At 48.9% G+C, this 27265-nt stretch overlaps 14 protein-coding genes across 14 annotated transcripts; 6 read left to right on the forward strand and 8 right to left on the reverse strand.

The window, feature by feature from the left end:
* Positions 1–133: 133 nt before the first annotated feature.
* Positions 134–1113, reverse strand: ASF1 (nucleosome assembly factor; the record flags this gene model as incomplete). Its single annotated transcript, XM_019127145.1, has 2 exons — positions 815–1113; positions 134–764 (listed from the first exon to the last, which is right to left on the reverse strand). Exons 1-2 carry the CDS (start codon positions 961–963, stop codon positions 134–136), a joined length of 780 nt encoding a protein of 259 aa, XP_018984570.1. The 5' UTR covers positions 964–1113.
* Positions 1114–2640: 1527 nt separating this feature from the next.
* On the forward strand, positions 2641–4370 carry BABINDRAFT_162279 (uncharacterized protein). Its single transcript, XM_019129264.1, has one exon. The coding sequence runs from the start codon at positions 3067–3069 to the stop codon at positions 4069–4071; it is 1005 nt and encodes a 334-aa protein (XP_018984571.1). The 5' UTR covers positions 2641–3066; the 3' UTR covers positions 4072–4370.
* A 120-nt stretch (positions 4371–4490) lies between these two features.
* On the reverse strand, positions 4491–6211 carry BABINDRAFT_162280 (Hsp90 cochaperone). Its single transcript, XM_019129265.1, has one exon. The coding sequence runs from the start codon at positions 6191–6193 to the stop codon at positions 4679–4681; it is 1515 nt and encodes a 504-aa protein (XP_018984572.1). The 5' UTR covers positions 6194–6211; the 3' UTR covers positions 4491–4678.
* A 634-nt stretch (positions 6212–6845) lies between these two features.
* Positions 6846–7880, reverse strand: BABINDRAFT_167768 (uncharacterized protein; the record flags this gene model as incomplete). Its single annotated transcript, XM_019130535.1, has 1 exon — positions 6846–7880. One exon carries the CDS (start codon positions 7878–7880, stop codon positions 6846–6848), a length of 1035 nt encoding a protein of 344 aa, XP_018984573.1.
* A 1962-nt stretch (positions 7881–9842) lies between these two features.
* KNS1 (serine/threonine protein kinase) lies at positions 9843–11528 on the forward strand (the record flags this gene model as incomplete). The annotated part of the gene is made up of 1 exon (XM_019132861.1): positions 9843–11528. The coding sequence occupies one exon, from the start codon at positions 9843–9845 to the stop codon at positions 11526–11528; it is 1686 nt and encodes a 561-aa protein (XP_018984574.1).
* A 1465-nt stretch (positions 11529–12993) lies between these two features.
* On the forward strand, positions 12994–14703 carry BABINDRAFT_162282 (uncharacterized protein). Its single transcript, XM_019129266.1, has one exon. It carries the CDS (start codon positions 13101–13103, stop codon positions 14598–14600), a length of 1500 nt encoding a protein of 499 aa, XP_018984575.1. The 5' UTR covers positions 12994–13100; the 3' UTR covers positions 14601–14703.
* Positions 14704–14872: 169 nt separating this feature from the next.
* On the forward strand, positions 14873–16260 carry OFI1 (Ofi1p). Its single transcript, XM_019129267.1, has one exon. It carries the CDS (start codon positions 15075–15077, stop codon positions 15849–15851), a length of 777 nt encoding a protein of 258 aa, XP_018984576.1. The 5' UTR covers positions 14873–15074; the 3' UTR covers positions 15852–16260.
* An 81-nt stretch (positions 16261–16341) lies between these two features.
* On the forward strand, positions 16342–16934 carry COX19 (Cox19p). The gene is made up of 2 exons (XM_019132422.1): positions 16342–16424; positions 16476–16934. Exons 1-2 carry the CDS (start codon positions 16412–16414, stop codon positions 16709–16711), a joined length of 249 nt encoding a protein of 82 aa, XP_018984577.1. The 5' UTR covers positions 16342–16411; the 3' UTR covers positions 16712–16934.
* A 239-nt stretch (positions 16935–17173) lies between these two features.
* Positions 17174–18808, reverse strand: BABINDRAFT_162285 (pepsin-like aspartic protease). The gene has a single exon (XM_019129268.1). It carries the CDS (start codon positions 18760–18762, stop codon positions 17389–17391), a length of 1374 nt encoding a protein of 457 aa, XP_018984578.1. The 5' UTR covers positions 18763–18808; the 3' UTR covers positions 17174–17388.
* A 550-nt stretch (positions 18809–19358) lies between these two features.
* Positions 19359–21279, reverse strand: BABINDRAFT_162286 (pepsin-like aspartic protease). Its single transcript, XM_019129269.1, has one exon. It carries the CDS (start codon positions 20911–20913, stop codon positions 19408–19410), a length of 1506 nt encoding a protein of 501 aa, XP_018984579.1. The 5' UTR covers positions 20914–21279; the 3' UTR covers positions 19359–19407.
* Positions 21280–22058: 779 nt separating this feature from the next.
* On the reverse strand, positions 22059–23138 carry BABINDRAFT_167774 (D-mandelate dehydrogenase-like dehydrogenase; the record flags this gene model as incomplete). The annotated part of the gene is made up of 1 exon (XM_019130536.1): positions 22059–23138. One exon carries the CDS (start codon positions 23136–23138, stop codon positions 22059–22061), a length of 1080 nt encoding a protein of 359 aa, XP_018984580.1.
* A 213-nt stretch (positions 23139–23351) lies between these two features.
* On the reverse strand, positions 23352–25136 carry BABINDRAFT_162288 (uncharacterized protein). Its single transcript, XM_019129270.1, has 2 exons — positions 25068–25136; positions 23352–25001 (listed from the first exon to the last, which is right to left on the reverse strand). The coding sequence occupies exons 1-2, from the start codon at positions 25083–25085 to the stop codon at positions 23760–23762; spliced, it is 1260 nt and encodes a 419-aa protein (XP_018984581.1). The 5' UTR covers positions 25086–25136; the 3' UTR covers positions 23352–23759.
* Positions 25137–25404: 268 nt separating this feature from the next.
* On the forward strand, positions 25405–26310 carry BABINDRAFT_162289 (uncharacterized protein). The gene has a single exon (XM_019129271.1). It carries the CDS (start codon positions 25593–25595, stop codon positions 26052–26054), a length of 462 nt encoding a protein of 153 aa, XP_018984582.1. The 5' UTR covers positions 25405–25592; the 3' UTR covers positions 26055–26310.
* Positions 26311–26401: 91 nt separating this feature from the next.
* BABINDRAFT_38206 (uncharacterized protein) lies at positions 26402–27166 on the reverse strand (the record flags this gene model as incomplete). The annotated part of the gene is made up of 1 exon (XM_019131860.1): positions 26402–27166. The coding sequence occupies one exon, from the start codon at positions 27164–27166 to the stop codon at positions 26402–26404; it is 765 nt and encodes a 254-aa protein (XP_018984583.1).
* Between the last annotated feature and the right edge of the window lie 99 nt (positions 27167–27265).

Genomic DNA, 27265 nt, shown 5'->3' on the forward strand with positions numbered 1-27265 from the left:
CGCTCAAACACCTAGCCAAGCGTCAACTATATATACTATCGGTCTCTAACAGCACTTACAAACTCCAAAGCTCATCCCTTTGGCGCTAATCTTTATTTCATTAGTTTATTGTACATATAAAGACTACTCTATCTCACACTTGGGCCTTTGCGTCGCCATTGGCATCCGGGGAGGCGTCGCGCGGGGTGTTGACCGTCTCGGCTTCGTCTTCGTCTTCCTCGTCCTCCTCGTCGTCGTCAATATCTTCGGCTAAATCCTCATCCTCGTCTATCTTCTCGTCTTCTCCTTCTGTGGCTGCACCTTCGTCTTCCTCATCGTCCTCATCGACAACAGCTTGCTTTTCTTGCTCTTCCTCCTCTTCCTCCTCTTCTTCGGCGCCGTACTGCTCCTCGTCGTCCATTAAGTCGATGTCTGGCTGTTCAGGAGGAAACTCTTCTTCGGCTCCATCATTGTCCCACACGATGTTGAACCTGGTGACCCTTGGCTTCTCGGCAAGGATGTTCCTCACCACGTGCTCGACCTGCACCTTGCTCGGTGGGTTCTCTCTCAACTCTTCCGAGTCGTACTCGTTGTTCACGTAGTAGCCCACTCGCACAAACTCCCTGCCGGCGTACGAACACGACAAGAGAATGACTGTGACAGACACCAACTCCGACGCGGGAATGAGCTCAGGCGACGGCGGCTCAGCTGTGAATAAAAACTTATTGACTCCCACTGGGACCGGGCCTACCAAGATGGAGTCCAACTCCTGGTCGTGGTCGAGGCTAGAGGTTAGTATGGATTTGCTGGGTAAGCCGGGGTTGGCTGTACATACGATCTGGAGGAGCCCACGTAGGTGAGCTTCCATTCCAAGTCCTCCTTCAACGGTTCAAGGCACTCAAACGTGATCTCGAACTCATAGGGGTCGGTGAATCTGGCTGGGTTGCTTAAAACATTGATACCGAGGAGGGAAATGATAGACATGTTACGTAGGTATGGAGTGTAAGGCTAAGATAGAGAGACAGAAGGTGGTTCGGGTTTTCGATTGGAACACTTTTTATTCAAATTGTGGCGACGCGTCGCGACAGAAAACGAAAAATGCGGCGTGAGACGCGTCAGCTGTAGGTGGGCAGGAATCAGGTTCGAGCCAATTCGTTATGGATCTTCAATTTCAGCAATGGCTATTTATTTAATAGGTATGGGACTGTACTATACTGTTTACCGCAAAGCAAAGAACATGAGTTTACAAAGGTAGATTTAGACGTCGTGTTGGGTAGTTATCTGGCGCTCGATAGTGGAGAGGTACGTACATGAAAGTAGGAGAGAAACTGTCAGACTTATGAAATCGTGAGATCATTTAGCATCAGAAGTATACTGCAATTGAAACCTTTGTTATTCAACGTCAGGAATATACTGCAATTGAAACCTTTGTTATTCAACGTCAGAAATATACTTCAATTGAAATCTTTGTCATTCAAGCATCAGAAGCCACACTCAAGTCCTGTAGAGTTCATGTGAGGTTTACCGCTACTTGCTCTTGTATCATAGCCGATGGATAATTTCAACCTGCGAGGCTACTCATCGGCTTGAATTGAAGTTTGAATTGCGGCTCTAGTAGCTATAATTCTGTTTCATCTAAAAAAAGAGATAAGCAGCGTGTTCTATTTGAAATCTAGGGTCAAACCGAAAAATACCCAGTATTTTGACTAGTTTCCGTAGACTACCAGCATTCATGTGACCACGGTAGCACCCAATAAAACATTTACTCAACGACCAATAATAAATCCAGTTGTAAGCTCAGTTGTAAGCTCGAAAATTTGTAAGATACTCCCTCAATGCCCTCTAAACCGGTATTAGGGCGTGTGGCTTGAAAGAAAATCCAACTCTCATCGGCGATCCTAACAAACTGGCTAACACAGCTTGCTGCAAACTTACAGACGCCAACAACTCCAACAATTGAAACTGTGGGAACTAATAGGCGACATACCGAAAACCTTGCGTGTTCCTAAGCCCCAGTGTGAACCCCGAATTCCATTATTCTCCAGAAAGCCCTTTGATATTCCCCAGCACGTTATTTGACACCTAGGAATAATTTCAACAGGGCGGGCCACTCTCTCGGTTAAGCTTATGAGTTGCTATACGTACAGCCATTAATGCCCTGTGTCATAGCCGTTTTCTCAGTCACGATCGCAGCCACGGGGGCTTTTGTATGTACATAGCTTGAAGTTGTTCTAAGCCGGATCTAGGGGGCCTGTCCCCGGGACCTAGACGAGAGGGAGCGAGGATAATGGCCACATGCATTCCACACCATTCGAACTTTAAGACACCCGCTAATAGCAGCTGATCATAGAGGTTATGATATTATCCCCCCTCAAGCTATAGATACCGTCCCCAAGGTTTGCTTCTTGTTCCAGCCGCTTGCATGAAAGCCAGATCTAGAACGCCGAGGCCTGCGGTGCCGAAACTAGGCACAGGTCATTCGAGAAAATCTCTATTGCGCGCAGAACAGGAGGCCTCCTTGCGGCAGGTTTCCTGAAACAGGCATAAATTAGTCCCAATGCGGCAGCGCTGGAAGTCGCGAGGGGCTGGTGAAACGGGAATGAGTTCTTGCCCGAAACTTCCCCTACACGTTGCAACTACCACTGACGAGTGACCGATAGACGGCAACCACGGGATCTGACAGCAATCCCTCGACGTTGTAAGCTATCTCAGACTGCTGGACTGAGTCTGTCAGCGCCTCCATGCGCCACGCGGCGCACAGGCTAAATTTACATAATTTTGATAAGCATCCCAAATTTAGATTTTCTTCCAACGTACAGCAACCACCATAGACGCCTCACAGAGTTGACATTCATCTGTGCCGACGACATATAAATAATCACAAGGACTATTAACCGTTGTAAGATAGGACGATAAACAGAGCGTCCCACTCTATCGACTGTCTTCACCCTCTCTCACTGTTTATTACAGTAGTTACAACTCACCCCATTCCCGTGGTAAGTACTACATCAATTGCTAGCACAGCCCCACCGGAAACCCTCAACCTCACCCCCCCAATCCAACCCAAACAAACCTCAGATGTCCCGCATGGCCGACGAGAGAAGCTCTCCGAGAAATGCCGGCCATCCGCCGCCCCAACCCGCACAACCACACCTTCCACACTTCGTGGACCCGGCGGTGGTGGCGTTGTTTGGGCCAGGCGTGACCCAGTGGGCGCACTCAGAAGATGCCTTTGTGCAGGCGCTAGCGTTAAAGACTGAGCAGGAAAAGACGAAGCAGGAGTTCTACCGCTTGGAGGTGACCAACCGCTCGCTCGAGCTCTTGCGCTCCGCCACTAACGCCAACATCCCCTCGCACCTCATCCCGCTTATGTTTTCCGGTGGTAGCTTGGAAGGCCTGCAACCGCCACAGCCCCAGTTTCTGGTGCCCCAGTCCTTCCAGCAAAAGGGGAAACAGCCGTTCCGGCATGACCGCAGCCAGACTATTTCCACGCCCAGGGAGCTCTACAATCCCTACAACGCCAACCCCACGCCACCCGCGGCATATCGCTTCGGGGGTGGACCGGCGCCCCCTAACCGCCCCCTCAGCCCGGCCAAGCTCGGTGCCAAAGCGGTAGCGTCGTTGTCGGGAGACAGACCGCTTCGCTCCGCCGCGAGTGCCAAGGTGCGCGTGGCGCATCATCGGAATGCATCCTTGCCGAACCCTTCTGCGGCATCAGCCACCATTCCTGAGGCTAGCACCGTGTCGTTCAGTCGTCCACCCGAGATCATCCCCACACAGGAGTCGATGACTTCCTTGCAGCATGTGATCCAGTTCCACCACTGGCAGCCCGAACACCCCAAGGCGCCGGGCGACGAGAACGAGCGAAAGCGCCGCAAGTCGTCCTCCGACCAGTCGAAAGATGACGAGGAAAGGCCAATGTTGCCTCCTGCGCACAAGCGCACGCCCAGCGCGTCCGTGGCCAAACCCGCAGAGCAGTACAGCGGGGTGAACATTTTGGCAGACGCGGCCATGAACCTCAAACACGAACAGAGCGAGGAGAAGAAGGAGACTCCGACGTTCCCGAACAACATCCTTTCGTCGCCGGTGTGATTAATAGATAGGAGAATGTAGCAGAAGGGCAAGCGAAGACGTAGTGAATATGAGTTTACGAGCGCAGCGAAGAAGCCAAGCCAAGTAGAAGTTTGCGAGCACAAGACGGGTATAACAAAGTGTTCATGGAGGGGATAAGGAGGTGTGCGTGAAGGAGAGCTTATGCGGTTTAGGCAATTGCTGGGAATTAATGGTAGAGCTAGACTTTTTTTTTTGCTGCATATCGGGTAGTACTCCAATGATGAATCAAAATTACGACGAGGTATATGGTTTTTAGCTAAGCAAACTTTGAGATTTGGTATTTGTGTTATCGAGATTAAGAAGGAGAGGTTGTGGCCCAAGTAGCTTGTGCCACCCTAAACTCCTAGATGATAGCTATAGGACCAAGGGTTATGCGAGTATAAAATTAGTATAGACCAGGAATTTTATATATTAATTGTACGGTAATTCATCGGGAATAATGTAATGATTGAGCCTGTTCCTATATTTTGAGGATGAGTCACCGGCAGCCTGCCGTTAGCTACAACGTCCAGTACCCTTAAAACATCTATTTCTGCCTTAAACTTATGCCGCTCATCGAACTTTCATACAAAACCTCCCCATAGGCCTACTCTTCCATTTCGTTCTGGTAGTCTTCCACCATCTTCTCAATCTCGGCCAAGTTGACCGTTTCAATCTCGTCCGCATCCTCGTCTTCCATCGCCTCGTTCTCGCTATCCTTATTAAAAACCTTTTCAAAAGTAATCTCGGTCTTCTGGAGGCTACCCAACTCCTTTCTCAAGTCGTGCGCGAGAGATCTGATTGTGTTTTCAGAGACCTGGTCGCTGATGACCCATGCACACAAGTCGTCCATCCAGATCTTTGTGTACACGTAGTAAACATCATGGAACCGGAACAACTCTCTCAAGTCGAGCAAAGCCTTCAAGACTAGACGCTTCCCGCCCCTCATGGTGTAGTACACATCGTCCCAACACTTCATGGCCAAGTCGAAGTTGCGGTGCAACGGGTAGCACAACGACCTCCTGATCAGCGTAATGACGGTGGCACGCAACAAAGACGTGCTGGCGGAACCGGGAATCACGATCTGCGAATCCAAGAAGGCGATCTGGGGAGTAAGCTTCCCGACCGTCCAGGCACTCTCGATGTTGTGGTCACCTTCAGTCTCCCTCATGTCAAAGCTATAGCTGAATAACAGAGAAACCAACATCAACAACAATGGCATTTTGTCTTCGATCAAGTAGGATTTTTTAGGCAACTGCAACATCTGCTCCTGTTCCTGGGTTGAAAATTCCACCGGGAAAAGCTGCTGTCTCTCCTCTACTGGCATCAGCTGCTGCTTCTTCTGCCACTTTAAGAACTTGGTAACGACTGGTGATCTCCATTCCATAATATCCTTGAACTGCTTATCATCATCTGGCTGGGGATACTTGGCCGCAAAGTAGTCTGCACCGTAGTATTCAGGATCGAATTTGATGTTTTCCTTGATTAATCTTTCGATTGTGCGGTCGTTCGGAGCGATATTTTCAGGGTTGCCCAACTCGTTGATATCGTTACCGTTGGTCATGGAGACCCCCACGATCCCTTCGTACTGGTTGTCAAACCCGTACTTGATTGCCTTCATTGTGATCGTCTCTTGCTCTTCTGTTGGCATCGTCTGCTTCACCTCCCAGTCAAACTGCTCACCCTCCTGGTACACATCCTTGCTTGTTTGGGGTGGGGAAATCAAACTATTCGTGAGGTCCATTTCTTGAATCATTGGTCCTCGCACAGGGGCAGCTTCGGTCGTGGAGCCAACTTCCTGCATCAAAAACTCCTTCTGGGCGGTTCTGGCGAGCATCTTGGAGGTCAAGTCGAGGTCTGGGAATACATCCCCCTTGTTCAATTTGGGAAGTTTGACTTTGATGCACTCGGATTTGGAATCATAATGGGCGTTCGATCTCTCGTCGTCTACTAGCGGAAGCGGCAATCTGAGGCGCAAGTAGTATGGCGGTAAGGAGAATACAAACATCTCGTTCTCCACCACCATCTCGATATCCGGCGCATTGAACCGGATGTGCGAGACTTTGATGTCGATGAAAATGAATTCATCGTCCTGGTTGATTGTGAAAAAAGGTGTGATCATCGTGGGACAGTTGCAGGGTAAACCTCTGAGTCAAGAAAAGTGATAACTACTTATAAATGAAGGCAGAAAAGTTTGGAAAAAGAAAAAAAAATACAAAGCAGACCCGCCGCACATGTTGGGGCGGTATTCAAAAAGAGATACATGCAGCATGCGGAGGGACGAGTTGAATATGAAGTGAAATACGGTAGGTAAAATTACCGAATAGTTCTATTGTTCACGTATCCAGAACCACGAATGTATTCTATCCACCAGGAAAATCTCTACATAGAAAAACCTCAACATCTGTTTCTACATTCTCTAAGAAGCCCCTCTTCATCCTTGATAATGTTCCCCAAAAAAACATAATTAGTTATGGTCAGACAAAAGCCAAGGAGGAGAATATCGAGTTTGCCAGGATAAACTCTTCAGACCTAGGCCGATGTTACATATATGCGTTTCGTTAACATGACAAGCTCTAAAAGTAAAGCTGATTTCTCTACATGGCATGTTTCCCCTACTAGACTACACATTTTCAAAGACCTTGATACCTTACGTTGTTGAAACTGAATTCTAAACACTTTCGTCTTATAAACCGGCTTAAAAATGTCTCCTGATCTATGGATTAGAAATAATTATCTATACCAAGATCCTTTTAGCGATCAGAAATCCCCGGTTAGCCCTGGTTCCCAAAGTTTTGAAATTTAGCAGCTCCCCTGACGGCACTCAACACTTCCACCATGGATTCAGAACTGTTTCCTCCAGCTACCTTAACAAAAGCCTTGGCACTATTCCCATTCACCATACTGTGCTTTCTCTGTTTTACAAGACGCAATTCGTGCTTTGACCTGGCACTGTTTTCCGGTGTAACCTCTTTACCATCCAAAGATGTTCCCGAAAGTCGGAGTGAATTCATGAAAGAGTCCCTCTCTCCATCTACATCCACCTGTCCTATTTGAGGGTCGCTATCGAAAGTTTTGGCTGTACTGGAATTAGCAGCGGGGACGCTCGGGTTCCCAGCGGATGTGTGTCGATGAGATCTCCTCAGTGATTCGTGCCAATGCTTGATGAAGGAGAAGCGACGGTGTGAGCTTTGATCGGCAGGGGTTTCTCCATGCTGCTGGATCTCGGGAGGCTGCAGAGAATCTGAATGCCTCAGATTCCGGTTTTTTCCAAACTTGCCCTTTATTTTCCATTTAGAAGCTGCGGTTTCAACTGGGCTAATTGCTGCGGGTGGGACATTTTTAACACCATCCACCAACGGTGGTTCCACTTCTGATTTCATTTCTGATACATCGATTAAGGAATCTATAACAACAAAATTCCTAGGAACCCTCAACTGAACCAAACCCCTCGAATGGCTGATCGGATGCTGGCTCCAAAACAAATTCATGACTATCCCAAACTCAAGCGGCTGATCGACGCTTTGGGTCTCAGACTTGCGCATGATTCCTTCAATGCCACTGGAAATCATATACGCGAACCAAATTAAGACAAGTAAAATAACTAAAGGGAGCCGCAACACATGCAACGACCCCGCTTGGACCCATTTGATGATCCTCACAATGACATTGCGTATGTGGAAGAGGATTATAACCTGTATCACAATAAGGGAGGAGAGGACTTGGGTAAAGAGAAGAATGACTGGTACAATAATTTCTGGCGGGATGCCCAAGGTATAGGTCCGTTTTGCTCGGAATTGTTTTGCCATTTTTTGCAATTTATTTTCGGGCTCAAGGCTGGCTTGGTACGCAGAGAGCAAGTAATTAGCTCCTCGTAAGGTAACAGCCGCGAGGGGTGTGAATGGGCGTGAAGTTGTTAGGTGGTTTTCAAAGATTATTCCCACAATCTTTAGGACGTGATTTGCTTGGTGTCGTTCGGTTTTGTATTATTTGGATTTGGATTGTTTGGATTTGGATTGTTTGGACTTGTATCGTTTAGACTTGTATCGTTTAGACTTGTATCGTTTGGACTTGTTGAAAAGTGGTCAAACCCAGGCAATAACAAAAAGGATTTTCTAAAGAGATCTAGAATAAAGTCAGCCCTGAACCTTTCCAACTAAACAAATAAGCAGCGACTAAATCTAAAACTCTGTACCTCTAAGGTCAACTCAAGCGAAGCGATTGACAATAAACGTTCACAAACGATGCGTCATACTGCATGCAGGCCACAAATAAAATCTTCCGTGCATTAGTATTATGCGAGCCATTAGACCTACTTGACAGCTGACTCCTTCTGCGAGCGAACAATTCAAGTACAGGCTGCGCCATTGACCACCAATACGTACTCCGTGCCATAGGCGCTATACCGCTGACCTATAGAGATACCAGCTTTCTGACACTGGTTAGTTTTTACCGGGATGCCAATCAGTGCTATCCAAAGTGCACGGTGTAGAAAGACGTTGCATTGTCATGGGGCCAGCTCAAGATAGCTGAACCGAGATATAAAGGCTCACCATAAATGGAGGGGTTTCGGTCTCTTGACGAATAGGCGAAATTTCAACTAGATTCACCGTGTGAATAGTCCTGCGAGATACCGCTTTCACCGGTAAGGTTACGAGGGTGCATGCATTTTGATTCAGCCAAAAAAGAAATAAACTGACTGGTGAAATTCAAAAGAAATATGCCAAAGGTTTGCACCCTCAGTAAACTCCCAGTTTCCAACCGATCAGCTTTGTGCCCCCTCCATCCACCGTACCAGGCTAGAGATGCAGTTATGTTTACAGAAAACTATCAGACTTATACAGACCAGGGACATCTAAAAGGGGTTTAAATAGCATCTAAACAGTATCACGGGTCATTTGGGGGTCTGTAGTGACCTCTCACTACTCTGCCGCTCCCTGACCGGCCTAAGATCGACGGATTCTCGGTAGGGTATGCAGCCCGCCAAAACGTGGCCAGCCCACACCTCCGTCAAATTTCTTTCTACGCTCCCAGCAAGGTTGGTAACCAAGAGGGCGACAGAAATTAAATCGCATGCTTCGCTAAACTTCAGGAGGGTAATCACCTGATCTAGTAAGTTTCAGAAAGGTAGAAGTCTGAAACAGAGGGTAAGAAGCCAGTCATGGCCAAACGGTAATTCTGGGAGTGAGCTGCGGGCCGAAAAAGTGCTCGGAATTTGGATTTGGGGCTGCCTCGTTCTAAACGGTCATGTCTGGGCCATAGAGGCACACATTGTATTATCGGGACACTGCCGTGTTGTCCTGTTTTCGGTGCTGACGTAATCTCCGCTTATCATCTGTGTCTGATAGTTGCTCGGGGTCACATGTACGTCGGCGGCGACACGCGATCCGTGCGCATTAGCCGCGCTGCGCATGCTTCACGCAGGCAATTAATTGCCCCTCGCCATGCAGCTGTGTTTACTAAACAACACAGACTGTGTGTCTCGTAATTAAGCTCAGCCAAACAATTTACCGCCAACCAACCATCAAATTGGACCAAGTGATACATATCCATGGTCCAAATAACAACTTCTAACTTCTTACCGTCGACTCAACCCACCTATTTATCCACTTACTATCTCTAAGCGTCCTCTCTTACTTCAGACGATCTTCTATCGCCTAGCCAGTACCCAAAATCGCATTAGCCGCTGGCCGCTGCGCTTTACCCTTAGAACGTTTCCCAACTAATATTCTTTGACTCCAACCCACTCCCCAAACAAAAGAGCTATTACCATGTCATTGATCCAGCCCACCAGAAAGAGACCGAGAGGGTTCAGCGACCATTACGGGCCGACACACGACGGTGTGCTTACAAAGAACCCGTTTTCGGACCATGAGGTTATCGTGGTGCACTCAGAAGATCCGGAAGACTCACCGGACGGCATAGCCTACTCCCCAGCTGCAAATGGCGAGGTAATCGAGGATTATGACATGGGCCACAGCACATCGGTCGACAGACCCAGCTTTTACACGCAGCAGTTTAACCAGACACACGACGCCATCACGTTGGACCTGCTCAACCTCAACCACCAATCGCATTCGTACAACTACCAGCTCGCACCGAAAAAACAGCGTACCAACTCGTTGCCGCAATTGCCGCATGTGAGCATCCAGTATCTGCGGCCGCCATCGGTGGATCACAAGATCAAGCTTGGCGAGGTCCGGCCTACACTCGTGCCATACGCGCTGAACCAGCCGCCGTGCGACGACAAAGACGGCCACTACATCATCACGCCGGGGGAGCCATTTGCAAACCTGCGCTACGTCATCAAGAAGCTATTGGGTCAGGGCACGTTTGGGAAGGTTGTATCCGCGTGGGACCGCTCGCTCAACCAGATGGTGGCCATCAAGATTATCAAGAATATCCCCAAGTACCGCGAGGCCTCCAAGATCGAGCTCCGAGTGCTCTCCACGCTCAAGGCCATGGACGACGGCAATGACAACCACTGCATCCATCTCCGCGAATGCTTCGACTACCGCGGCCACATCTGTCTCGTAACCAACCTTCTCCGCATCTCGCTCTACGACTTCCTCGACTCCAACGCGTTTGAGCCGTTCCCCGGCTCGCACATCCAGGCCATCGCTAAGCAGTTGCTCCGCTCCGTCACGTTTCTCCACGATTTGAACTTGGTTCACACCGACTTGAAGCCGGAGAACATCCTCTTGTACAACGATGAGTATACTAAACGCACCATCCAGGGCAAGAAGCCCATCACCACCAAGGTCTTGAAGGACCCGCTCATCCAGATCATCGACTTTGGTCTGGCCATCTTCGACGACGAGTACCACTCTACCATCGTGTCCACGCGCCACTACCGCGCACCTGAGATCGTCTTGGGCATCGGCTGGTCCTTTGCCTGCGACCTCTGGCTGATCGGCTGCATCCTATGCGAGCTTCTCACGGGTGAGGCCTTGTTCCGCACCCACGAGAACATGGAGCACTTGGCGATGATGGAGAAGATCTTGGGCGAGCTGTTGCTGGCCAGGCTCGTCCGACGCTGCCGCAAGGCTCACGAGCGCAACGGTGCGGCCGCTAGTGTCGAGATCATGGGCTTTTTCGAGACCCCCGAGGCCGCACCCTATACGGATGTGCACAATGCCCCGCGCTCGTACCTCAGGTACCCAAAGCCTGAAACCAAAAAGAAGTCTATCAAGTATGTGGCCGCGCTTGCCACACTCGAGCAAATGATCTCGTCGCGCGTTAATCTTGAGTTAGACCCTCGTCAGCTGCTCTATGAGAACTTCCGGCACAACGAGCACCGCATCGACTTTGAGAACTTCCAGTTCTGGTGGTATTTTTTGGACCTTGTGCGAAAGTTGTTAACGTTCGATCCACGGGAACGTATCACCGCTGCTGACGCCTTGAACCATCCGTGGTTTGACTGTGGGATTAACGACTACGGAACGGGCCATGACTAACAATGTAATGGCCCAGGGCCATGCTGCTGCCATCAAATGGATGTTAACACATAGATTGATTAGCCTGAGTCTTTGTCCTTTTATTCTTCAGTTCTTTCGCGGTAAGTTGTCCTTTTCCGTAACCCCCTCAACCATTTCTTGATTATCACCCTTCCTTCAATTCCCTATGCCTCATTTCAATACCCTTTCCCTTTAGCCTTTTTCTTCCGTTTTAGTGACTTTTTGTGGCCTTTGTTTCTCTTTATGTGTGTGTGTGCGGTCCCTATTTTACTTTTTTTTTTTTTCATGCTCTTTTTGTCCAATTATGTCTTGACTCATATGTCATGGATCACAATCCAGACGAGGTAATATTACTCCTAGGCATGCTTATCCCCCACAACTGGTGCCCCAGACGAGATGCTGACTATTCCCGGCATCTCTCCGTTCAACCAAAACGACGACTCCACAAGAATGATATTCCTCCCCGACGACATGCCATGAACTACATCTGTACATAACCTTCGCAGTCCTTTCCTACTACATTACAATGCCGCATCTTAATACACGTGAAGCTTTCTTAGACGTCACCCAGGGGTTTTCATCCTTTGAGCTCCCTGTTCTAGCCTTGTGTGAGAACACATGCGTGTTATTTCTCAGTTTTTGCCTGTCTCTCAGTTTTGCCTTAGTTGTATTACTCGATTTTGTGTTCTTGGAGTCGTAAGCTTTAGTGTCTGTTCCATGTTTTCCCAAATAGGATGTAGAGCCCAGTAAGTGTTTGCGATCCGCCGTGGAACTGTTTTACATAAGCCTGGGCGTCGATTTAGCCCAAGCTCCCAATGAATGGAGCCTATGAACGACCAACAGAGCGATTTATTGATAACCACCGATCAAGCATCTGCGAATTGTCTGGTGATTTCCTAGTCCTATTGAAGCAGTCGTGCATTCGTCTGGTATAAGCATCAGCGTGTATCCCACCCACGATCGTGTATGGGTATGTATGTGGAACAAGCTGCAGGTATGAAAGTGTGTCAGCCCCAACCGCATAACAGCTATATGAGGGTTTAGTCCACGACAGTAAGTTATGATAATACAAGCACTATATGGTTTATGGGCCGTCTTTGTAACCCGTGATTATGTCTAGCAGAATAGCGAAGTATCGGCTCCGGTATGCGCACACGAATAAGACACTAGCCTGCGCATGATCCGGGAGGGAAGCGGCATGCAAATAACATTGGCGATTGAAAAAGGTGGGCTGTTTATGATGCCAGAAAAACTGACAGGCGTAAAACGTTATCTTGAAATCTAATCAAGACTAAAGACTCTAACCATGAAAGCTATGTAGCTCAAGGGGGCAGGGGCTTTGTTCTCAGTGTAATTCCCCGGATACGCAGGACGGCGCGAGTCATACGCCTCAGCCTGCATAAACATCAACCGATCTTGTTAGGAGGTGTGTGACTAAGGGATTACAAAGCAAACAAACAGTGCACCCTCTCGGAGCTCTGTGCTTTCGTTCAACAGGACACCACACATTAGTCTAATATTCAAAGTAGCCCATCATACGTTATCCCTGATAGCCCGTTCTAGCCAATCTCAATGCCAGACGCACACCTAGGCTTCCGCTACTACCAATCAAGCCCGTACTTTGAAACCAAACTCCTGGTTGTTCGCGATAGGAGACTGTTAATTGGCCCCTTGAGACTGGTCAAGGGCAACTTTCTGATTCAGCTTTCCAAGAAAAAGCCATTCCCAGAGACAGTTTCTAAAATAGAACTCACCCTAGAAGGGATCTGCATCAGCAAAGTCATCCGGGACAACCTCTTGCCCCCGAGGGAGAAAAATGCCAGCGATACAGGCTGTTATAGATTCCTCTACATAGAAAACTTGATGGCCGATGAAGACCCGCTTGTGACGGATGAGGAAATCATCCTGAACTTCGCTTTCAAGCTCCCTGATAGATTGCACTTCTGCCCCAACGCTGAAACAGGGAGGCACAACGAATTACTCCACGATCGTCTTCCCCCTTCCTTCGGAAACCCCATAAACTGTGGGCTAAAATTCAACGCGGACAAACTGATATACGATAGCCGCATTTTCCAGAACGGGAACGAATTTGAGTCAAAGTTTGCTGTGACGTATTTCGTCAAGGCGGTGGTGTACGGCCGCGGCGAAGGGGTAGCTGACAAGATTTTGTTTGTCGGGAGAAAAGACATGATGGTATCTTCCTTCCACGGGGCCATATCCCCATCCTTACGATCAACCCGGTTTACCAAGATCAACCCGCAACAGTACTACGACATTTGTGATCTCAGCTACCCCGTGAGCAATTCCGAGTTTGAGGGGAAAAGCGACTGCCCCGTGGTACGAAAGAAATTCAACAATGTTTCGCTCCGCACGTACACATATGACTCGTTGGTGATGGAATGTAAGATCCCCGACCCGATTTCTGTGGACAACCGCAGTGCTGTTATACCAATAGAGCTAGACTTTACGCTCAGTGGGACGGGTATTAAAAGCCTTGATACGATTGTATCGTTGGTTTTGAGGCAAACCGTTTACTTGACCGCGCAGTGTGGCAAGACTATCGGAAGTTCAGGCACGCTTATGAGCCAGGACAGGGAAGGCAAGGTGATTGTGCATAAATACCCGCTACTAAAGGATAAAAACGAGCAGTTGGACTTTTTACTGGACAGCCCCCCGGGTTACAATGAGATTGCTGCTCTGAAGCTGCGTGCTCGCCATAATATATACCTACAGGGGAGCACGATTGGAATGCAACACTTATGCCCTACTTTCCATTCGTGCACAATCCAGGTAATGTACGACCTCGAAGTGACGGTTTTTGTTCCGCAGTCAACAACCCCTCTACTTCTCCGCAAGTTTTTAAGGCGGAACAGCGGTGCTTCTGCTCCCACTGGGAATCTTGATGATGCGACGTTTATGATTTCCACCCCGGTGGTGATGAAGAAGAGGAGAGCTAACCATTGGTGTAGCAGCGATGAGGAGGTGTTTAAAGGTCCGTTGGATCCGGCGGAAGTTGAGGTATTGCCGTTGTATCGTGATATTACCAACACTGGTGTGCCTGACTATGAGTAGCGAATGGGTTGCAGCGGGTGCCTTCCACGTAACAGAGGGTTATATGTTTAGGCCGTGCTCGTCTAGATACCTTTGCCGTAAATTGAAAATAGATAAACATTCATATCCTTTTATAATTACATTTGGAGTGTGTCCATACCCCTTCGTAATTGGGGTATATCTATTTTTTAATCCGCTCACCCCATAAACGCTATCGATGTAGGAATCTACGCACGTGCAGCATGCAGCTGTACGCCTCGTAAGTTGCGGCTTTATGCATGTGGCGTTGTCGGAACAGCAGGCCTTGACACTAGCTACTCGTGTCTATATCGCACGTGACATCACACAATTCTCCGTGCCACAGCCGCCGCCAGTGGCCGTGAGAATTTTCGAATCCGCTTAAAACGTGGCGAAGCAAGCAGCACCTCCACAGGCCTGTTTACTTTTCTTCAACACACATTCAAAGACACACCACCGCCAATATATAACGCAACAATGTCCTTCCCAGAAAAGATGGCGGAAACAGCTACAAGTTCCAGAGACGATCTCATCGATCCTTCCATTCCAAAGCACGAGGCCTTTGCCGAGACACAAACAGAGACGCTTGAGACGCCAGGCGAGACCGCCGGATTAGGCCAGACTCCCGAGGCAACGGTCCCAGGCGACGACAAGAAGTTTGTCTGCAAGGTTTGTAGCCACTCGTTTACCCGCAAACACAACTTGGTGTCGCACGAGCTTATCCACACCCAGGAGAGACCCCACACATGCTCGGTGTGCTCGTCAAAGTTCCGCCGGTTGCACGATCTCAAGCGTCACGAGAAGTTGCACACCGGCGAGAAGCCGTATGAGTGCGCAAAGTGCGCGCGAAAGTTCGCACGTTGTGATGCGCTCGTGCGGCACAACAACTCGCAGACGGGCTGTGCGCTCGACGAGTCGGACTCGCCGAAGCAGTTCCGTCCGCCAAACAGCGTTGCGAATGGCGGAAACTTGGCCGCGTGGAAGGCGCGCGACGCCAAGAAGGGCTACGAAACGGGCCAGTGGAAGATCTCTCCCGCGTTGCCATCCATCAACAAATTGGCCGGCAGCGCGCCCGCCGCGTACATGCACACGGTGCCCGCGGCCGCGCAGTCCGAGACGCGCTTCAGACCCACCGCGCAGGGCTTGACTGAGCGCGAGTACGAGTTTTTGACGTACGCGCGCAGCTTAGAGAGCCGTGTTGCGGTTTTGGAAAGTCGGTTGGGTGCGTTGGAGAAGACTGAGGTCTACAACTGAGCGCAGACTCCTGTATATTAGCCATTTGGCGCTGGTTCGGTAAGTGAGAGCGAGCGCCGCGAGCTCGAATAAGGCATGATATGGCATTGGGTAAGGTTAATTGTATAGTAATTTCCTGAATGCGTCAGAGGTTTGTCGGCGATCATGTAGTACGTACTATTGGGGCAAGAGTTGGGTATCTGGACTGGGAAAGTTGGTAGTCGGTGGAACAGTATATATTTTATACGAGAGATGACTGGAGCTTCCGTTTTCGCATAGTTGATCCAGGGTTTACCGTGGAGAAGCTATTTGAGTCAGAATTTTGCAAAAAAAAAAGCAAGGAGTATTATATTAACATTTATTTCCAGCTATTCCTAATCCATCATTTACAACCACGAATGCATCCTCAAGTAGCTGTTATAGGATTTCGACACCATAACTAATTAATTATTCCATCATACGATCCTGCACTGATTAATTTGCTCGTCTTGAACCGGTTTTCTGGCCTGCATTTTGGCACACTAAGACTAAAAGCGCATACGAGTCTCATCTCAACCCACTCCTCCTTGTCGCTACCAAACATGTCTGCTCCACGTATGTTCTGCTGCCTGAATTAGTGACTATGATCAGTATTAACTCCGATAGCAAAGTCCTGGACTCCGACCCCGCCTGAGCGTGGCTCCTTCCCGCTTGACCACGACGGCGAGTGCACCGCGGCGATGAAAAAGTACCTCAAGTGTATGAAGTTGGTTAAAAATGACAACTCGCACAACTGCCGTCTTTTAGCGAAGGACTACCTTGAATGTCGCATGAATAACCAGTTGATGGATAGAGCGCCCTGGAACGAATTGGGGTTACCTGAAAATGACGAAAAGAAGTGAAGATGTAAATTACCAGAAATGAAAGACTGGGTGTGTATATATAACTCCAGAGCTGAGCATGCGCTCTGGTTTCCCGGTCTAGAGTGCAATAAATTGATTATATGACATAGGTGTGATGCAGAGTTTGGACACAACCGTGTCCATCCGTTAAATCTCGCGTGTAAGAGCATCTCTATTAGTACGATTGCCAAGGGTCCTGTTGGGTATCTTTGATGAAAACGCTAGGAGGTAATTCTAGGCCTGTGCTCTTCTGTTTGCATTTGGTGAATTTCCTTTGCTGTTTCGGAATAGTAGCTTTCAAGTCATTGGTGTACGGATGGTTAAACGTGGGGTTGAGACTTTGCAGGGAAGTACAATCGCAAGAAATGGATAAACCATGAAGGATTTCTCAAAATATCCTTTCCATACTATTCCTAACCCAATGCTTACTTTTATAATGGTATATCTAGTAGGTAATGGGTGCCGTTATCTAAGAATCATCTTTAGGAAGGATTTATACAAGAGTCAAGGGCCGGGAGCAGCACCAGCAAGGCGACACCATATTGTAGTACTAGGCTGAGGAAGGTTGAATATCAAAAATTGTACAAACACAGGGAGATGATATCCAAGGAAAGAGGAAGAGTATTAAGTATCACAAGTGACAAAAGCAAAGGTTGGAGTATGGGAGGCATGAAGGTTTATAAGATTAGCAAAAGAGCAGAACAAAATACCGACCCCATAATTGTAAGCACCTCAGGGAAGGCGATATGACCAGCTCCACTGTTCCTTAGGGAAGAGAATTTGGTGGAGGAAGATCTACTGGTAGAGGCTCTACCAGCTCTGGTGGTTGTGGCAGTGTTGGAGGTGCCGGTAGAGGCACCGAAGCGGGCGTTTGGAATGGTGGAAACCACCGCAACAACATCTTCGTCGTTGGAAGACTCGCCAAAGTTGGCGTTGGCTAAGGAAACTTCATAGTCGTCCAAGTCGTACACCACGTAGGCGGCTCTCAAGAAATTGTCGCCAAACACCGTCTGGTCGGATTCCATCATCCCGAGGCCGCAGATGCTGCTGGGGATACCTGCGAAGTTGATCAAGAAGTTGGAGGCTGGCACGGTGATGTCGGCACCATCAAAGGTGAAGTTGAAGCTTTTATCTTTAAAGGAATTGCACGAGGCGGCGTAGGCCCCGATATTCTTATGATACCTCATGCCCATGGCAGAGACAGCGGCATTAACCACAGCTGATGGAAGGTAGGAAATGGTGGACCCGGAATCCAATATTGCCGTATCAGAGGCGTGCAGAAGGGTCTTACCTTCGAAAGAGATAGAGTCATAGGCGACTTGAATCAGCACAGGATTGTCCAGGTAATCGGGGTAAGAATTGATAATTGGCACGGTGATCAATCTATCAATGTACTTGGAGTGATCCACACCACCAAACAACACGGTCCCGTAGGAGGCACTCTCCTGGTTGAGATACAATGAGTAGATGTTCTTCATGATGATTCCCTCGCTCTTTAATTTCATCGGAAAGTTTTCATACATGTGCGCATCCTCTTCCGACATGGAGGTGTAGGTGGTCTCCATGCCGGGTAAACCGATTCCAAGAACCCCCATGGACGAGTCAGTCATGTTAGCGACCGCTATAGACATGTTTTCGACAGTTAAGGACCCAATGGAAACCGTGTCGTAGCCCCACTCACCGGATGCTGTCATTTCATCCGTGTACAGAGTGGTAAAAACAGTGTTGTTACTCTTGAAAGAGGTCGACGTGGACTTGTCGAAAGTCCCGTAAACACTACAATCAACGTCATCACTTGTATCACGTTTGGCAATGCCACCGGTGCAGTACGAATTGTCGCTTCCAATAACCCATAAATCGGATGAACCAGTATCCACAAGAACCCCCATGTTCTGGCTATTGGACCCAACAGACAAGTTGGCCAAGTAGAAGGTGTTTTCATTAACAAGTTTCATTGTTACCAGCCCGTTAACTTCTCTTTTGGAAAGCTGTATTGACGCCCCATGCTCAGCAGAGTTAACCGACGACCCTCTGTGGATGTTGAAGTCCATCTTGAACACCCCTGGAGTGGCGGCCGCGTTGGCAGGTAACGTCAAGGCGATGGATAAAAGCACTGGAGTAGATAATTTCATGGTATAAGGAAGATCTAATTACAGGAAAAACCAGTTACAGCGAGGACCCAGATTAATAAGCAAAGTAGAGATCAAGCATTTCCAGCAGCTAATGCCGTGACTGCCAAGATTTTATGAAATCATGAATGCCAAGAACTTTTCAACAGAAAGGCCGTGAGTTGATGCGGCAGATGAACAAAATTTCCGGCATATAATTCAAAATGTTGTCTTTCCTGTGCTTGTACGGCGTTAGGTTTCGAATCGGCGTCGGCTGGGGTTAGGGTGCCGGACACCCTGCCTGTTTAGGAAAATATTATCTGCATTGCGCACGTTCCAGAGACGCAGTAGGGGACTGGCGATTCCGGAGGAAATGAAACATGCAGTGGCTGGTAGAAAGGGTCTAGATAACAGGGCCAGGTTAGTAGCCTGTTATGGTGAGCTTAGAGTCTATCTACATGCGTTGCTTAACGCCTTACTCAGGTGCATATAACGATTATCAAAAAATACAGATACAGGGCTGTAGCATCTAAACAAAGCGATGCCAAACATTAAACGCTGAAAGCGGCAACAAGCTAACATGAAGAACTACAAGATCAGTAAAAGAGCAGAGCCGAAGACAGACCCCACAATGGCAAACATCCCAGGGTTGGCGATACAGCCGGCACCACTGTCCTTCAGCGAAGAGGCCTTGGTGGAGGAAGAGGAGGATCTACCGGTGGTGGTAGCGCTGACAGCTTTGGTGGCTGAGCCAATGTTGGAGGTTCCAGTAGAGGCACCGGAGCTGGCGTCTGGAATGGTGGAAACCACCGCAACAATATTCTCGTCGTTGGAAGACTCGCCAAAGTTGGCGTTGGCCAAGGAAATCTCGTGATCATCCAAGTCGTACACCACGTAGGCGGCTCTCAAAAAACTGTCACCGAGCACCGTCTGCTCGGATTCGACCATTCCGAAGGCGCAGGTGTTGCTGGTATCACCATTACTGTCGGTCAAGCTAACGAAAAAGTTGGAGGCTGGGACGGTAATGTTGGCATTACCAAAGGTGAAGGTGAAGCTCTTGTCGTCAAAGGCATCGCATTTCGCAATGTAGGCCCCGATTTCATTGCTAAACGACAAGCCCAAGGTTGAGACAGCAGCACTGACTATGGACGATGGAAGCTGTGATAAACTGGTTCCGGAGTCCAACAACGCAATGGTAGAATCAAACAGAAGGGTCTTGCCTTCGTAAGAAACAGAGTCGAGCGTGATTTGGGTCTGCCATGGAGACATAAGTAAATCGGAGGACGGGTTAATGACCGGCACGGTGACCAAGCTACCAATGTACTTGGAGTGGTCCACACCGCCAAACAACACGGACCCGTAGGAGGCACTCAGCTGATTAAGATACAACGAGTAGATGTTCTTCTCGATGAGTCCCTCGCTCTTCAACTTCATCGGAAAGTTTTCGTACGTGTACGGATCTTCTTCCGACATGGCGGAGGAGTAGGTGGTCTCCAAACTGGCAAACCCGATCCCAAGGACTCCCATGGTCGAGTTGGACTGGTTAGCGACCGCAAAAGACATGTTTTCAACGGTTAAGGACCCAATGGAAACCGTATCGTAGCCCCATACACCGGATGCAAATGTGAAGTCCCCATACTGGGTGAAAAAATCGGTGTTGTTACTCTTGAAAGAGGTCGACGTGGACTTGTCAAAAGTCCCGTAAATGCCGCAATTGAAGTCTTCACTTGCGTCCCCACTTGCATCTCGTTTTCTCCTCAAGTCACGCTTGGCAGTGCCAGTTTCGCAGAACGAGTTATCGCTACCCGTAACCCACAAATCGGACGAACCAGTATCCATAAGAACCCCTACTTTCTGACTGTTAGACCCAAGAGACAAGTTGGCCAAGTAGAAGGAGTTTTCATTGACAAGCTGAACCGTTTCCACTCCATTAACTTCTCTCTTGGAAAAATGGGCAGACGCCCCATGCTCGGCAGAGTCGACCGACGACCCTCTGTGGACGTTGAAGTCCACCTTGAACACCCCTGGAGTGGCGGCCGTGTTGGCAGGCAACGCCAAGGCGACGGATAAAAGCACTGGATTGGATAACTTCATGATATAAGGAAGATCTAAATACGGGAATGACCGAGAGGAAAGACCGGCTGCAGCGAGGACCCAGGCTTATAAGCGATGTAGCGGAGGCCGAACGTTTTCAAAATACCGTGACAGCAAAGCACTTTTCAGCAGCTAAGCCTTGAGGGGTGGGAAAGCGCACAGCCTTTTCCGGCACATAGCGACAAGAAGCTTCTCCCATGCTATTGTTGCATTAAGATGCCGGATACTCCGCCTGTTTGGGAAAAAGTTGCCTTCGTTGTGCATGTTCCAGAGACGAAGCGAGAAACTGGCGAGTCTGGAGAATATGTGGCTGGCAGAAAGAATCCGGATGATTGGATCAGATTAGTAAGGTATTACGATGAGCTTTGATGGCAGTCTTGTCTATAGGTAGATTTCTGAAGAGCTATGGAGGCTCAAAGAAGCTTTATGAGTGTTACCGGGGTTGCTAATTCGCATCTGGGCTGTGCCGAAGATTACAGCCGTACTATTGGAGCCTACGGCAAAATGGCGCATGCACTATATAATTCTCAGTTATTGGCAATGACGTTTAGTGCGTGAAATCCTGAAGACTTAATCACTCAAACGATTATATTGTCCGACTGGAGGTAAGAGGGTACCTATCGACACCCGCATGACTGAATGACTCGTCTAGTACATTTACCTACTTTCTAAACATCAGACTTGAAATCCGCGGCTCATTGCCTTGTATTACAGCTAGAATTGTGGTATATCTAGTATGTAATGGTGGATACTGTTAGCTAGCTAAAAGACAATACTTTTCATCCGTAAATATATACACAAGAAAGGGGTAGTCGGTGGCCTTATATACTGAGGCGGATACGATACCAGGGGGTTAAGGAGATAGCGATCGTCAACGTCTGTCTAGTTGGCACCTTCACTACAGGAATCTTACCAAGCCGGATCTTCTCGCTACCCCACATTTTTCTATTTATTTGCATCTTGGCTATACGTCAGCACTGTTGTATAGATACCACTCGCGGCTTATTCCGCTAGGCCGACCGGAAACCTTTCCGTTAACGCAGTTATATTTCAGTTACTAGTATCTTACCAATCTTAATCTAGCACCTCTCGACCAACCGTGAGAGCCCAATACTTGGTCTGCTTAATTTATAATCTTTCATCTCCTATTTCACCACGGTAAGCCCACGTCCCCCACTCATCACATCCTCGATATTCTCCATACAGTTGATCGCGCTGATCATACGGTTGTTCACGGTGGCATTTCCGACGTGGGGCAACAAACACACGTTCCACCGACTGAGTAACCCTGGATGGATCCGCGGCTCAAACTCATACACGTCCAACCCGGCATATCCCACCTGGCCAGACTCTAACCCCTCGACCAAATCATCTTCGTTGATACAAGCACCTCTACCCACGTTTACAACTCTGACGCCTCTTTTGCATAACTTTAACGATTCATTGTTCAACATGTGGCGCGTTTCAGGTGAGAGCGGACAGCAGAACGCAAGCAAGTCGCAGTGGGGGACCATATCCTCAAAACTCTCGTGAAAGGTCAATGGGAAGGGAAATATTTTATCGGTCTTACTTCTCTTGGTATAGCGGATCTTCATCCCAATGGCATCTAATCTGCGAGCTAAAGCAGCACCGACGGCACCAAGACCCACAATCCCGACAGTACGGCCCTTGGGCGTATACACGTTCATTCCGCCCACATAATCGCCCAACTGGAAGGGCTCTGGGACGCGTGGCTTTTCAGGGTATCCGTTACTGAAAGCATCGCCAGAGACGTTGATACGCGACATAACCGTGTCGCCGCTCTCCCGCACGGCACGCTCAAAGATGGGGTAAAGGCGAAAGGCGTTGAGTGCAAGCAACAATGCGGTATCGGCAACCAGGTCTGACGCAATCGCTGGCGTGTTTGTTACAATCACCCCGCGCTTCTGGAGCTGGGGAATGTCGTAGCGGTCGAAACCAACAGACAGCAAGGCAATGACCCTGAGGCTCGCTGGAAAACACGAAATAACCGAGGAATCCATGATAATGTTGCCTGTAGTGCATACAAGACCGCCATGGGCCACCCAGATGGCAGAAATGTCCTGGAAACGGGCCTTGAGGTCTGTCATCAACAGCTCCTTGCTTACGGGCGTATAAAAGCTGATGTCAAATTTGGTTTTAAAAACCGCATATTTGGGCGTGTCTAAGAAGACACGTCCGATGGCAAGAATCTTGGGAAGCAGCATGGGGGTTTGAAACGTGATTATTAAAGAGGTGTATGGAAAGAGTGAGAAGAGGTGTATGGGAAGAGCGAAAAGGGGTGTATGGAAAGAGCGAGAAGGGGTGTTCTTGTCGAATAGAAATAGGCGGTGTGAGGCGTGTGCGGCGCCACTTGGACTCGGCTCGTCTGGGTAGGTATATTGTGACTGATGGCTGAACTACGGTGGAATGTTTTCGCGGGTTTACTTATATGAGCTAGAGCTTTTTTGGTACTTGGTGCTAAATAATCGGTGGTTTTAACTACAGAGATGTTGATATCAGCATGGCTGCCTCACCTTCAAGTACCGAAAATGTGTCGATTATCACGCTTGGACATTTTGGCACAAGCCGTATATCCACATTTAGGAAAACTACGGTAGAATATCTGCTCTTGTAAATAAAAATAGCTTGCACTAGATATAACCTCATATTGACTTAGGCCATACGATTGCATCCGTGTCGTGCTACTGCATTTTGTCAGTCATGCATATCTCCGTGTTCAGACCGGATAGAGCTCCAGCCGCTAACTTTCCTATGCCTCGTTTCTGAAGCACTTCCAAGATGTAAAAGGGTAACAGCAGGTCGTGTTTAACCCCTTGACGGTCCCGTTATACCTCCTCTCTGCGGTTGCGCAACTCTTCCAAGTCGAACGCCTCCTCCTCGGGATGGCGCCCATACACCCCTTCCTCAAGCGTTTCAAAGCTGAATCCATTAAAGATCTTCCATTCAAGCTGCTTGACCTGGTAATAGTCGTACATGGCCTTGAGACAGATGGCCACTCCAGCTGCAAGCACCAACCACACGAATGGCATGTGCGAGGTGAAACCGGCATCGGAGCTCTTGGCCGCTGCAGTCGCGACAGTGGGCAAGTCAGAATGGTAGGTGTCTACGGAGCCAGAAATACCGCCTACGACATCAAAGTTGCTGGGGTCGTTCGGCTGTAGCTTGATCGGTGGGTCGTGCGGCAGCATCGCGGCGCCATTGGCGGGTTTGCGCCACATCTGGACACCCCAGTTGAGGAGCGTCAAGCCCAATCCAAATTGCGCGCCACACTTTGACGCGTGGCTGGTATGAAGGAGGTACGTCATGATAAAGCCCACGTACTGGAACATCAACACGATGATCAAGTTCCAGCCGAGGATGACAACGTTTCCGACCGGAAGCCCGTCGATGAAGAGCGAATCTTCAGCATAGGGATCGAAGGTCGAGGCGTACGACGGTGCGGGATCGGATATCGCGGTGGCGTAAGTTGGGAGAACGTGCGCGGCGGCAGCCGGTTTAGGCGGTGTAGCGGTGCTGGCAGCGGTGCCAAACACGCCATCGAATTCGGCACCGCGCACAACGTTTACGTACGCGCCCCCGCGGTCCCCTGCGGCCACCTGGGAGAGCGGGCTGTACGGGAAGTAGCGGTTAATGAGGGTGTGCGAGCGGTGGAGAAAACGCCGGTGCCACGGTTGGGCGGTATCGTCCCCCATATCGGTGCTGGAGCCCTCCTGGGGCGTGTGTTCGTCTGGAGCTTGGATTCCGTTGTGGTGCTGGACTTCGTATTGTAAGGGAGATAAGAATGAGGGGCTTTCACTAGGAGTTTCGGAGTCAATACGTGGGCTTTCGGTAGAAAGGCCTACCAAGTCCGTGTTCGAAGCCACGGTAGGTTCCACGTTTGAGGCTAAGTTTGCGTAGAGCATACCATTGTTATTGGCAAACCCCCCAGTGTTGTGATATGCGGTTTCAGTGCTATCTGAGTCGAATTCGAGCTCGGTGGTGTCAAACAAAACGTCGCTCAGGTCGTGGAAGGACCCGTCATCCGTTTCTCTTAGTAAGCTTGCGGCGGTATTGCCTTCACGGGATACCTAGATGTCAGTATTTGTGCATTAAAGTAGGTGTATTCGTGTATCAGAGGAGGTGTGATAACGTACTCGTGTGTATTGGGACATGACGCAGTATGGTTAGGGCAAGCTATGTGCTATGGATGTGTAATGAATGTGCTATGTGTGCTGTAAATATAGCTATATAGGCTATACCTGTGTAGCCAATGATGTGTGATCCTTGTAGTAAAATAGACCAAAAAACTGAGTATCAAAACATGTGTGCATCAATATTTGTGCATCGCCCCTGTCACTAGACATTGGGATTCCAATTTCCAGCGGTAAGGCGCGGGTCCGTGGCTTTTCCGTCAGAATTCGGAGGCGCACTCGCAGGTACTTGGCGCTCACAGGTATGCATGAATATATAATTAAGTTCTGATGAGATCTTGACCAAACGACGGGAGACATTTTTGTGGGATGGCTTAGGAGCTATTCCATATTATCTATTTCTATGCTTTAGCTCTTTTATCGGGCAATACCTCACAACCAACCAAACCCTTTGAATTCATATTCTTTCAGTCCCTAATCATTCGAGCTAAAACAGTTTCTCCCACGGCTTGTTATATATTTTCCATAATGGAGCAGCCGTATGACGAGTACAGGGAGCCCTTTTCCACCCACATTGTCCGAGAGCTGCTCCGCTATGAGCTTGCCGCAGAACTCGCCTTTCGGCGGTTGGTGTTATCCCCAACGGGTACGCGGGCTGACAAAGAAGATATAGAGATCATATTGGAGATAGAGAATAGCACCATGAAGGTGGATTGCCAGGGAATACCACAGTCAAAGAATGCACTACATTCGAAATTGAAGACGTTCTGGACGCGGATACGCCACACGTTCGGTAAAGTGGTAAAGAAGCGATCATCGAAAGCAAAAGCACAAACGGCTGTACCATGGCACGGTTTTCGGCCCAAAGAGGCCTATGAAGTTCTCGATTATGGTGTAGAGTGGCATGCAAGGTTTATACAGTGTAACAGAGCAGCGTTTGCGAAGCACACCTTTGCAACTACGGCGTACCACCCCGGGTCGTTCCTCTAGGGGTTAGCACAATGAGGTTAAGGCAAAATCCATAATTTAGACATATAGAGTGTGATTTTAGCTCCCCGCTCAGAGTTCTTAGAATTGTCTAGGGTCGTGAAGTCTTGAGTTGGGGAGGTGTGAAGGTAAGCATGATTTCAGGAAACGTTTGTGGCAGTACCTTTGCCAAGCAACTATGACAATGCGATTGTAGCACATAGTCAATGCTGTTATAATCGAAATATATAATTATCCCGATATGGTCCATAAACATCTCTCATCCTAGTTAATGTATAACTTTAATATGTATTGCTAAAATAATTATCCCCTAGAATCTTCTCCTTCCGATATCAACATTGTCTATTGCTTTACAATACCCCCTGGTAGGTCCGTCTCAACTCGCGGATTACACCCTGATACTCCGGATCCATGGCTGCTATTTCGGTTTCAGACAAAGCCAAGACCCCCGTAATCGCCTCTTTCTGCTCGGGGCTCAACTCATCCACGCTGGTGCTCGGCACTGGTTTCGGTTCGCTCCCGGCAACTACGCCAGCCACCACCTCCGACGACACCGTGTTGGTCAATAGGCCGACCTGGACCAACGCATAACCTAGCTGGGGGTTCTCCTGTAACAATTTTTCCATCATGGCGGGGTTTTGCTGTGCCATGTGCTTCGCATCACGCATCAATGTCGCAAGACGTGGCGCCGTGTACGTGCCCAATGTCTGGGTGATGGCATCCGCTGGAAGCATATTGGCGGGTAAGTGTGTTCCTGAGGGCAACGGTGGCAACTTATTCTCCCGAATCTGGTACTGGTTTTGTCTGCCCTGGGGAGTGTTTCCGAGCAAAGACCCTTCGTTAGCGAAGGCCACCTTCAAGCTGCGGTTTCCAAGTTTCATTTTCGAGAGATTACGCACCGCCGACTCGGCAATCGCTACTTCGCTGTATCCCACAAACGCGTAGCCCTTGGACTTGCCTGTGTTGTTGTCGAAGATCAACTTGATCAGCACCACGGGCCCAACTGACGACGCAATCTCCAGCACCTGCTGCTCAGTGTAGTCATACGGAAGGCCTCCGAGGTAGATCACACGTGTGGGGCCCTGGTTAGATGAATGGCTGTGTGGTGGTGGCATGGGATGATGGAGTGGAGTGATGAACCTGACCTCCAAAATTGTAAATCCTGCGTTTTTTTTGCAGCATGAATCCTGCAGCCGAAAGCAGGAGGGAAAAGG

This window comes from Babjeviella inositovora (genome assembly GCF_001661335.1).
Source record: "Babjeviella inositovora NRRL Y-12698 unplaced genomic scaffold BABINscaffold_8, whole genome shotgun sequence".
Lineage (NCBI taxonomy): Eukaryota > Fungi > Ascomycota > Pichiomycetes > Serinales > Babjeviella > Babjeviella inositovora.